Here is a 12,114-nt window from a genome sequence, read left to right on the forward strand (position 1 = left end):
CTGAGACTAACGGGACAAAAGGGTTTATTTGGGAGGAGATAATAAATCCGGAACCCACTCCTCTTTGCCTGCTCCCGCCCGGGTAACCCTTGATTTTGTTCAGGGCAGTAACGAGGGTGTCTGGGGACCCGGCGTAACGGAGGTACTCCTGCCCCAGAGGCCTCGGCTACCTGGGCGGAGCCGAGCTGCTCTGACCAAGCGGGAAACGGCTGAACGCCCCCTCAGAGGGCCGGGGAGAGAAACCCCCACAGCAGCCCCCTCCACCCCTCCCAGCCTCCCCCGGCACCTCCGAGCAGAGAGGTGAGGGCGGCGCACCGCCTACATCCGCCTCACATCACTTCCTGGGCTTTAAAAAAAAGAAAAAAAAAAAAAGGGGGAGAAAAAAAAAAAAAAAATCACCTAAGCTGGTCCGGTCCCGTCTCGGAGGTTTAGGGGCTGCATCCGGGGTGCCGTTGGTGCCCGCGCCGACACCATGAAGGCTCAGCCCGCGGCAGCCTTCATCTTCTGCCTGTGCCTGGTGCTGGCGGCCTCCGCAGCCTCCGCCACGGAAGGGCTCGGAAAGGGTCAGGCAAACGTTTTCTTCGGGCTTTCCTCTCAACTTTTGTCATTGCCATGAATGGGTGCGCTGGGGCCGGGCCGGTTCCCGCAGCCCGCGGCGGCGAGGGGGGCGCGGGGGCGGGGGGAGGCCGGGCCGGCCGCGGTTTAGAGGGAGACCGCTGCCTTTTGACTTTAAACGTGAGGGGGGTCTTTAACCGATCCTTGCCGTCGTGGTTCTGTTCTCGCTAAACCCCGAGGAGTTTCCCTTTCGAGCGGTCCCGCTTTTACGTGGCGAAGGCCTGGAGGGGGGGCTCAGCCCCTCAGAGCCCCCCGCCCCGCCTGGTGCTGAGGTGCCCTGCCAGCCCTGCCCAGCCCCTGCCATCTCCTTCTGCTGGCTCCTGGCAGGCGACGAATGGCTCTTCCCTCCCGCCCTCGGCTCGCCTTTCCCTTCATGACCGCTCCTCACCTCTCATCTGGCTCGCTCAGGCCTCCTGGTGTAATTGCCATGTCTAATTGCCTGGTTCAGTCAGTGCACGCCAGGGCCCTGAGCTTCACCCCCGGTGGTGGCTTTAGCTTGTCTTAGAAATAAATCCCCTCTTCAGGGCTGGTAGTAACGCAAGTTGATCAATGACAGCAAAGCTTTGTTGTGTGGATCCCAGTCATTCCCCTTTTGTTTTACAGTTAATGCCTCGGATGACTTTCATTCAAAAGAAACACTCTGTAACGTGTTGTGTAATGCTTTTAAAAACATACTGAAGCTCCCCACAAAGTGGGTTTTAGTTTAAAAAAAGAAAAGCTTTCAAAAAGTGTTTCCTAGCTAGAACAATAGAACGTTTTCGCTGTTATAACATGTTGGCCTTTGAATGAAACAGCTGACCTGTCAGTATTCTGAGTAAACGTGACTTCTGCTAATCCAACTGTTTTTTGCCACGTTCAGCTGGTACAAACGTAGCCTTGTGTCTGAAGCTGCCTCTGCAGCTGATACGTGTGTGTGATTGGACATGGACAAGACATCCCCACCTTACTGCTAGCACAACTAAATATTTGAGGTGTTGCATCATATATGTTCACAGTTGTTCATATCGGGAGAGAAGGTAATAAAAATACTGTGCCAACTGTTCAAACCTCCCGGATGCTGAACTAAGGTGCCACGAGGTTTTGCTGACCCTGTTTTTGTCTTTCTCCAGCTTCTTTGCCATAGTTGTTTACTGGGGACAATGTCTACTTTCCCCTGTGTCAGCACCAGACAGTCTGTGGCTCCTGACCCCTGTGTAGCTCCCGAAATCTGCCCCCTTCAGCACCCTGGGCACTGGGGGTTGCTGACTAATCCAAACCCTCAGCACTGAGAAGGGGCAAGCTGAGGCTGATGTTTGGTCATGAGCCCCACATTACTGGAGCCATGAGACCTCTGAGGAAGTCTTCCAGGGGACATCCTCTATGAACAGTTCCCAGATCTCCTTTGTCTCAGCTCTCCATGTGGCTTTCGACCATGTGCTGTGTTGGCTACAGCGTCAAAAAACCTGGCAGTCTCTGCTTTGCAGTTGTTGAATGTATGCTCACTCACTCTTATCTCAACCTCCAGACTTGTTATCTGGATATGGGATAAAATATTTCTTGCGTCGTTCAGTCACTGTAACATTCAGAAATCTGTGTAATGGCATTCTTGCTCACGCCTCGATCATATTATTATCAGCAGTAATACTTAGCATAATAGTTTTAGAGCAATTAATGATCATATGTTGGCCTAGGAATTTTTAACTTTTCGCTTTAGTTCACATTCAGTGGGATTTATGAAGCCAAATGCTGACATGTTTAATTTGTCACTAGTCAGTTAATAAGTGTTTGCAGATTGAAAAAGAATGGCACATAATCAGAAGGCCCTTCAATTTTAATCTCTGTTTGGGGGATTTTGGTGTCATATTTGCATATGTATAAAAATATTCATGAGTGTGGTATGGTGTTGTTAATTAATTTCAGTGGGATTCCTCATAAGACTATGTAGGTTGTAAGTATTTGCAGAAGTCTTTCCAGGACTGGGTCTATAGTTGGCTTTAAAAAAAGAATATAAAATGAGTTGAAAATGTTCTTAAGCTTTGGACCATTTTCCTCTGATAGTTGACATGTTAAATTATGCAGTGTTTATAAACCCTTCTCTCTGGCAGGTTTTGGAGATCATATTCATTGGAGAACACTAGAAGATGGGAAGAAAGAGGCAGCAGCCAGGTATGTTAGCTAGTTTTAAATATAGAAAAGTGTCTTTAAAAACATTCACAGAGGTTCTGTATCAATCCTAAACTTAACCACAGTAGTAATTATTAACAAAGGTGAAGGTGGTTTAGGAGAGTGTTCAGATCCCTGTGGCTTGTTAGAGAGAAAATACAGTTTTATTAACTTTACTGAGGCATCACCTAGGTTTAATCACTACTGTCTAATTAAATGATTGAAGTCCTAGCATGTCTTTGAAATGAGAAGAAAATAATTGAGTATTTATCATAGTAAAGAAAGATACAGTTCTCAAACCCAGAAAAGCATATTTAAGTAGTTCTCAATCCCCTTGAACTCAGCAGTGCTGATAGCTTCCTAAAATTCAGTGTGCCTGTATAGATGAGGCCTCAGTGTGAAATGAGAGTTATTTTGTTACCATCTGTAGAAAAAGTCCAAAAGTTTCAAACTGTAGTGAACTGTTGTTTAAGCTTAAACTCTAAAAAGAACACTGTCTTTATGCAAAGGTGAAAAATGACATTTTGACAGACAGATTTTTTTTCTCAGAATTTATTCTGTTTCTTATTAAAATGAGAGAAGGAAAATTGTATGCTTATAAATGCTTCTTGTACTTTGAAATTTATCACCTAGATCTGACAATGTTGACATGAGTGGAAATTCACAATGCCTTCCAGGTTTGCTGTTTAATTGAACTCTGCTCTCAAATTGATCCATCTGGCGAGTTCCACACTCTAGTCTAGACACCAAATTAACCCAGATGGTACAGTTCAGAAGTCTTACAAGTTTTTAAAACTGGATATTTTAGCATTTATTTGATATACATGTGCAAAAAAACCAGATTATTTCAGTAGTTGCAGGAATAATTGTAACGTTACTTTGCAATGAAGCAGAGGAAGCTTTAAAATGACAGAGGAGGGAGGGATGGCAAGCTTTTGGGTTTGGGCAGGATGAGTGTTTCTGGTGAGAGCCCCCGCTAAGCGAGGGACGGGTGTAATGCACGCTCTCTCCTTTCGTTGCTGGAAACGCAGACCTGCTCGCTGATTTGAGTTCAGCAGCATTTGAGTGTTGCTGAATTGAAGGACTGGGAGAAACCACCACCAACAAAGAAAAGATAAACCTGAAAAGCAGATTTGTGTTTGAAGTCTGACCTTAGGTCAGGAGATGAAAAATTGTACAAAATTATATTATGCATCAAGTGAGATGCATCAGAGCCAGTGGTCTAGGAAGTTTCAAGACTTCGATTTCTGTTCTGTAAATAGTACAATGCAGATGTGTCGGAGATGCTGGAGACCTCTCGTTTTTAAGTTCCCTGTGGGCGAGGGTGGAGATCCAGCACTCGTACAGCTCCCGGGTGCCTGGTTCTCGGGGTGACCACAGTATGATCGTGCCTTTGAGCAGGATGGCTGGCGGGATGCTGTCCCTGTGCCGTGGAAAGGCGATCCCCACACGCCCCAGGCACCAGCTGCCATCGGGCCCATCTGAGGTGCTGAGCCCCTGTGCTGTGAGGTGCTCTGGGGGGGTTTCCACGCCAGCCTGCGGGTGACCAGTGGCATGGCAGGGCCTCATGCCTCATTTTCTAAACCTGGCCATAAACATACTTCACATCCAGGTGGTCCAGCTGGAGAGTCAAGGACCAGATCTGGGAAGTAGGGAGCGGAGGGAATATTAGGCAGGTTTTGAGGGATGTTCCAGGGATGCTGTCTCTGCTGACAGGCCCTAAGGACCCCGCCGTGACTCCCTCTTATTTTAAAAGTCCATTAGGGGTGATGCAGTGCAGAAAAGGCACATTGCCTTTGTCTTGGCAGCAGCAGTTCTATGAGCAGGTGCTCCTGGCATCCATGAGGCCGGGAGCCCGCTCCTGTCATGGCATTGCCTTCACACACACACTCGTATTTTGGGGAGAAATGGTCTTTTGTTCTGTCAGAAAATAGAGAGGACTGGTATAGGGCAGCAGCCAGGGCTGCAAGGGGAGAAGAGGCCTCTTTGCTCCATCCTGCAGCCAGGTTCCGTGTCCTCTCTGCTTTTGGAGATGCTGTGCCACGACCTCTCCTGACCGCACGTTACGGGGCATGTCAAACTTGTATCTCTAAGCCCGAGGAATTATTAAATGCTATAAAAAAAGGAAAGCCTCCAGCGCAGGCCACCGTTGCCCCTGGCGACCGGGGGCGGGGCGTGAGTGACCCGGCCGGAAGCAGTCGCCGACCCCTTCCGGGTCAGCATGGCGGCGGAGGCAGGATGCCGCTGGTGGTGCTGTGCGGGCGGCCGGGCAGCGGCAAGAGCCGGCGGGCCGCGGAACTGCGGGCGGCGCTGGGCGGGCCGGAGCGGCAGGCGCACGTCGTGGCCGAGGCGGAGGGCGGCCGGGCGGCGTTGCGGGCCGAGGTGGAGCGGCGGCTGAGCCGGCGGGACGTGGTGATCGTGGACGCGGGCAACGAGGTGCGGAGCATCCGCTACGAGCTGTACTGCGCGGCGCGGCAGGCGGGCACGGCGCGCTGCCTCCTGCACTGCGTGGGCGGCCCGGGCGGCCCCGACGAGCCGCCCTTCGAGGCTCCCGACCCGCGCAACCGCTGGGACCGGCCGCTCTTCACGGTGCACGGCGAGGAGCCGCTGCCGCTGGCCGCCATCCGCGCCGCCCTCTTCGAGAGCGCCCCGCCGCCGCCGCACCGCGCCACCCGCAGCCAGCCCCTGCAGTCCAGCGGCTTCCTGCACCACCTCGACCGCGTCACGCAGGAGGTGCTGGCCGCCGTCATGGCCGCCCAGAGGAGCGGGGCGCAGCCCGGGGAGGTGGTCCGCGTCCCCGGCGTCGCCGAGGGGCTGGTGCTTAACCGGCCTGTGAGCATGGCCGAGCTGAGCCGCCTGCGGAGGCAGTTCATCAGCTACACCAAGATGCAGCCCAGTGACGAAAACTTGCCCCAGTTGGCCAGCATGTTCCTGCAGTACCTGAGCCGCAGCATCCAGTGAACGCCGTCACCTGTGCCACACACAGCAGTGGCCCTGGTCTGCCCCCAAAGTCCTTGCAGCAGTGAGAACGTGCCTTCCAGCCACACACCCCGTGGAGCCTGGGTCCCACGCATATCAGAGCATGTGGCAACAGCAGTGCTGGGAAGATGGATGCCATGTCCCTGCAGCAGCTGAGCAAGCTATTGCTGAGAGGATCTGCAGGGATGCTGTTCCCCCACCCCTGCCTTCTCCCCACTTGCATCCCTCAAAAAGGAGAGCTGTTGCATCCCCAAGCAAGTGAAGTCTCCGGTGGAGGAGACCTAAACCCCAGTAATCAAATAGTGTCTGAACATGAAAGCCCAAAAAGGTGGTGACCGCAGGGAAAACTTTTCCCCTCCACAATGGCACGTGCTTGTCTTGAATAAGAGGATTGTTTTTCCAAGGCTGTCTCCAGATAATGTGAAACTGCAGAAGAGACTTCAGGTCCAGAACTGGAACAGGCTGTATTTTTAGGATGTGACTGTTTCAAAAAATCCTACTGAACCCAAGAGATAGATTTGCAGACTCTGTGCAACAGAAGGGTGCTGGCTTAGCAAACTCAAACCTCTGTTTCAGGTTGAACAATCAAATGTGTGCCTTAAATGGAGTAAAGTCTTAATTTACCTGCAGGATATTTTATTGAAATAACTTGCCATGTCTTTTCTCTGCAAGGTCATCATTAAATACCTTTAAAAACACTTAATTGTTTATGAATAAGTGCTCTCATAGGAAAAATGGTCTAAAATGACAGTGTCTGTTTTGGATGAAACTCTGCCATAAGTCTATACCAGCTGTGAAGGGTAACTTAGTTTTGCGCTTAGTTTCAACTAATTTCAGTCTTTGCTATATCACATATGTAGCTTATATAAATGTTTCACTTTCTGGTGGATGCTTCATCCCTCATTTTAATAAACTGTAGCTTTTGGTTTTAATTGTATGTGTAGTGCTACCTGGGAGGAAATGGTAAAGTGGGGCAGGAAGGGTTGCTTCAATTATAGTGGCTGTTTATCTGACATACCAGCTGCTAGGTGGACTTACACATTGTAGAACTGAGAAATTACTACAAAAATGTTCTGATGTAAATAAGTTTCTTTTCCCAGTCAAAGAGAATAAAGCTGAGAAAACATATTCAGAATCTCTAAAACTTCTGTGAGTTCTCACTGACTATGAGTTGGTATTTCAAGACTGTGAGCACTTCCACTTTCATCTGCCTTGAAAATTTCTCTTTTTTAAAAAAAAAAAAGTGCATTGCAGTACCGATTACCAGATGATTAACTCTTCTGACGTGAAGCACTGATCCTTGATGATAAGAACAATGTGTATTTTCCAGACTTAGATCAGCCTTTCCTCAAGAAAGTGGCAAAATCATGTTGAACTGTAAGGAAACAATGGGGAAAAAAAGTGTTTCTTCATCATCAGGGAGAGGACACTGATGCAATACAGGCTTTACTAGGGAAACATCTATTCTTGCTCCCTACTGCAAACAGAGTCCTATGCAAAGATGATAACATAGTGGTTAGTTCTAAATGGCAGACTTCTGTTTGAACTACTCTAAATGTCAGTGGTTTTCTCTCCACCCTTTCCTGGTTCTGAAGGCCGTAACTGAATGCTGCTAAGTTGAGATTTCCTTTCATATCTATCTACAGCTAAAGAAAAACTCATACATCAGTTCTATTAGTAACTAGTTGCCATTACGTGCAAAGGTGTTTCTAAGTTCTGTGTTTGAAAATTTTACTTTATTTTTAACCTCTAATATGGTAACAGGGTTTACAGTAGCAGAACGCTTCCAGTTTGCTTTGCTTGGCATATCCTGAAAGAAGCACCCATATAGTATGTTCTCTCTAGATTCCTTCCTTTCCTTCACCTAGTTTTAGGCTGTTCTTACTGTTCTGGAAGCTATATCATTATTACCAGCTTTCCTTGGATATTATTCCATAGATTAAGAGGTTTATTGATAAGAGGGATGAGATTCCCAATTCTTTGCTCTTAGTCTTTCTTAGTTTATTCCTCTTGTCAGAGTTCAACTGTTGGATGGTAGAAACAATGAAAGTGTTAGTAAGGACTTGCGCATGCAAAAAGTGTGGAGGTAAGTGTACTACTTGGACGTGCTTAGTAGCAACAAAAGTCACCTGTAGTTGTATTACTTTTCTTGTTAGAAAGGTAAAATTGATGCAAAATAGTCAGGAGCAGTCAAGTGGTGGATTAATTGGATCGCCAGCACTAACAACAGGAAATACACGGAATCTGTAGTGTCTTTAAGGCTTCTTTGTCTAAGCACATAATGCAGCCTGAATATATTATAAAGGAACTTAAAGAAATTGAACTTGGTAAGCTTGACTTTGTCAGAAGGTAAAACGCTAAAGGGATTTTTGAAGAACAGGGTTAAATAAAACATCTCAGGGTGATGGAAACTTAACCTCCAGGTAGCATAGGTAGTAAAGGTCAAGTGAATTATTTGGGAAGAGAGGGAGAATGATAAAGCATAACTTTGATCCTTTTGCATTGCACTTTACTAGGCTGCAGTTCCATGCAGGCCCCCTCCTTCTCAGTCCTGGCACAGGTTTGTTTCAGCATACCAACATGTAGGAAACAAGCCTGGCAGCCAGAGCATTTGCTGGGTCACTGTGTGTGATTACTGCTCAGTGGAGGGTCTTGGTCACAGGAGGTGGCTGAAACATAACAGACCATAATGAGGAGAGGGATGGAGATATGACTCACCCACTGGATTGCCTTAAGCAGCCATGAAAACCCATCCTGAGATCTCTCAAGCAGCTGGTGTCACTAACCACTTCCAGTAAAAAAACACATGCCTGACCAGTTGTGTATCTGAGCAGATCTAAACTAATAAGAGCAAATCTGCCAAAGAGAAAGTCTCTTCCTCTGCACGAGCAGTTATTGGCTGGCAGTTCTGATCAGATTGGGAAAACTTTTTGCAAGACAGCCTTAAAACAGCAGAATCTCTTTATATCTTTCTTATTTTCTGTTACATTCAGCCTTTGTAGAAGTCTTGAATGTTAAAATGTACATGTAATAGTATTCGGTTTAGAGGCTCAACTGTAAGCTTTCTTTGACAATTTTCATTCTTTTTTCTTTTTTTAGTGGTTTGCCTCTTATGGTTATCATCCACAAGTCTTGGTGTGGAGCGTGCAAAGGTAAGTGTATTTAATACTAGAGCTTGCTGAAATTTTTAATGAACTTTTGTATACAAATCATGTAACCGTGAGAAACATGAACTTTGCATTCAAAGGGTAGCTAACAGTATTTGTATTTCATTTAGAGCTGTATAATATCGCACCACTTTACCTGTTAGCACTGCCAAAAGCCAAAATGCCAGCAAAATAACAGCGATAATACTGCACTGCTGTAGTGGCTGTAATTTCTCCTGCACTTGGCTGTAAAATTGGAACAGAATGAATGATCCTCAAGAATTAAGTGTAAATTGCCTTACTTTCAGACAGTGGTTCTTTGCAGGTGAGGCTTTGTCTCTTTCAGATTTCCAAACAAACAAGCTGGGCATAATGGCTAAGCTTAAAGGTTGAGCTAGTTGACTGGGAGTAGTGGTTTACAGCAAGCTTTTTGCTTCTGTTCCATTAGTTCAAATATGACAGTGTATGTCTGTTGGCCAGGCTTCATCATGTGGCTGCTCAGCAAGAATTGCTTCAATTACTTGCTGTTCTGAGCCTGGCTTGAACAGTTTGATACATATATTCCATTTCCTCATTCCTTATTGAAAAGTGCCAGCTCTCCAGAGGGAGGAGTGAAGTTGAGATTTTGATGATGACCTGAAAACTTGAAATCTTTTCCACGGTCTTTACACATGTCTTTTTTTTTTTTTTTTTTTTTTTCCCCTCCTTAATTAGCTTTAAAGCCAAAGTTTGCTGAATCCAAGGAGATCTCTGAACTTGCCCATAATTTTGTTATGGTCAACCTTGAGGTAGGCTGCCCTCTGATTTGTATACATGTTACTGCCTAGTAGTTAAGCATTTGGAATCCTACTTAATTGGTTGCATCCTGTTTTGTGTACATCCTAAATCCTGTATTCCTGAACAGGTATTCAGGATTGATTGATATAGCTGATCGTCTTAAAAAGAGTTTTCTTCAGTCTGGTTATTTTAATTGTGTTTATAAATCTGACTCTCTGCCATTGTCTCTTTAACAATTTGTACCTTGTGTCATTCCATTGCTGCAATAGAGGAATTTATATTCATTCTCCCATGACATATCAAACATTCCTACACCAAAGCAGAGCATTTAATGCAAATTGACAGAACAGAAAAAATTAATATTTTCACAACTGATACTTGTTTAGGTAAAAATAACTTTCTTTCCTTTGAGAGTGGAAGCTACTGCAGTGTCTGTTCAAGATGTAAATTGCTCAGGGTAAATAGAATCTGAAGGCAATAACTTGTTTCTTTAAAATGAGTGCTGTGTTTTGTTAGATACCTTGCTAATATGTTCTTGCTCTTCTGTCTTGCTTTGGCAGGATGATGAAGAGCCAAAGGATGAAGCCTTTAGTCCTGATGGAGGTTACATTCCCAGAATCCTTTTCATGGGTAGGGCATCCACAGCTGTTGTATCCACTCATAGGACTGTGTTCTTACTGTTACCACCTAAATTTCCTGTTTGATTTCTTGTTTCATAGACCCCAGTGGAAAAGTCCACCCAGAAATCATAAATGAGAAGGGAAACCCCAGCTACAAGTATTTCTATACCAATGCTGATCAAGGTATGCGCAAAGTAGTTTGAAGTGCATTTTTAGAGACGAAACTCTGGGTGTGTCCTGAGTGAAGGACACACCTTCACTTTTGAGTGGAGAAAAATGGCGATACTTTACAGCATAACTGGGAGCTGTTAGATACAATGTGAGTGAGTGGTTTTCTTATGCCTTGAAGAACCATGTTCAGAATCATGATTCACCTTGATACCTACTATAATGTCCATAGGACCTAAACTGGCTCTGCAGTTATGGCATGAAAAATCATGCAATTTGCATGATCCAGCTACAAATAGTTGGGAAAAGGCCACAGGACTGGTTTTGGGGTTTTTTTTTCCACAGGTTAATTTGTAGATGTACATTCTGTAATGGTTTTGTTTTAAAACACTTTCATTCCCAGGACACCTTGATGTTTTCATCTTGAGATTAATGGTTGTCGTCTCTCTGTCTAATCTTTCAGTTGTCCAAGGGATGAAGGAGGCCCAGGAGAAGCTAACAGGAGATGCTTTCAAACAAAAACACCTGGGAGATGAACTATAATGAATACACCGAATGATGCTTTTTCATCACTTCAAAACTCTAGAAGGAAATGATTAAACAGACCAAGAATGTAGATGCACTGGAGGGACATAATTCTCCTGTCAACAATGTTAGGTTAAACCCTGTTTGGAGTTCACACACATACATCAATTACAGTGTTATCTCCTCCTCTGCCTGGCAGTTTGTGCTGTAATGATTATTTGCAACTAGGTAGTGTGCAAACACATCAATTTTTGTGTTTGAGCAACCACTAATATTTGGTGTTAAAAGGGAGGTGTGTAGGGCAAAACATTCATTTGAGGACAGTGTGATTGGAATAACTAGAAGTAGCCAACATTTTGACACTTAATCAGGGTTGGATCCCTCTTTTCTCACTGGTGTTACGTGTTCCCATTGTTTTTACTGGGGCATGTTGGGGGCATGTTCCTGGGCCAGATGTTTTCTAGACCTCCCAAACCATGAATTCTGCCACTAAGCCAAGTAGAATAAATTTCATTAATGTCTAAGTAGCATGTGAAATTACTAGCTCTGCAAACATCTTTGTGTAAAACTGTGTGTGATTCATCTTTATTTGCCTTTGGGCAGAAATCTAACTTCTTCCTTGTGCACTCACCTTTTGATTGTTTTATCAAGTGAGGGTGGGTTATGTTGAAGCTTTAAGGGGATTCCCCTTTTATTCTTTGAATGTTTTTTGGCGAATGCCTTGCCATCACATTGTACTGTATTTTTGTACCAGGGTGAAAAATTAAACCTTTTTAAACATAAGCATGCAGACAATGTTTTGTGGTAAAGGGTGTGGCTTTCCGTTCTTAAGGATGGGGTAATATATTTTTGTTTATGTTGCAGTGGTTTTGACTGTTGAATGTCACAGCTGAAGGTGGTTTCTCCTTTTTATAATTAAAAGACAACAGTTGTTCTTCCATGTAATTACAATTCAGCCATTCTTATACTACCTGTACTGTTGAGGGCAGAGTAATACCTGGCGTTTATCTACTGGAACTGAAAAGAAAAATAGAGGGGAAAAAAAATCACCAATCTTGATCTGCTGGTAGCGCTTTTCCTAATGTAGGCCGGGCTGCTGTTGGCCGCCTTTGCCACAAGGGCGCATTGCTGGCTCACGGTCA

The 12,114-nt window shown here is 45.3% G+C and overlaps 2 protein-coding genes across 2 annotated transcripts; both read left to right on the forward strand.

The window, feature by feature from the left end:
- Positions 1-90: 90 nt before the first annotated feature.
- Positions 91-11,755, forward strand: TXNDC12 (thioredoxin domain containing 12). The gene is made up of 7 exons (XM_074832043.1): positions 91-563; positions 2,700-2,760; positions 8,836-8,888; positions 9,597-9,670; positions 10,220-10,289; positions 10,379-10,462; positions 10,911-11,755. The coding sequence occupies exons 1-7, from the start codon at positions 473-475 to the stop codon at positions 10,988-10,990; spliced, it is 513 nt and encodes a 170-aa protein (XP_074688144.1). The 5' UTR covers positions 91-472; the 3' UTR covers positions 10,991-11,755.
- On the forward strand, positions 2,769-6,880 carry KTI12 (KTI12 chromatin associated homolog). The gene has a single exon (XM_074832042.1). It carries the CDS (start codon positions 4,624-4,626, stop codon positions 5,716-5,718), a length of 1,095 nt encoding a protein of 364 aa, XP_074688143.1. The 5' UTR covers positions 2,769-4,623; the 3' UTR covers positions 5,719-6,880.
- Positions 11,756-12,114: the final 359 nt, after the last annotated feature.

The sequence above is a fragment of the Strix aluco genome, chromosome 8 (genome assembly GCF_031877795.1).
Source record: "Strix aluco isolate bStrAlu1 chromosome 8, bStrAlu1.hap1, whole genome shotgun sequence".
NCBI classification, from domain to species: Eukaryota; Metazoa; Chordata; class Aves; order Strigiformes; family Strigidae; genus Strix; species Strix aluco.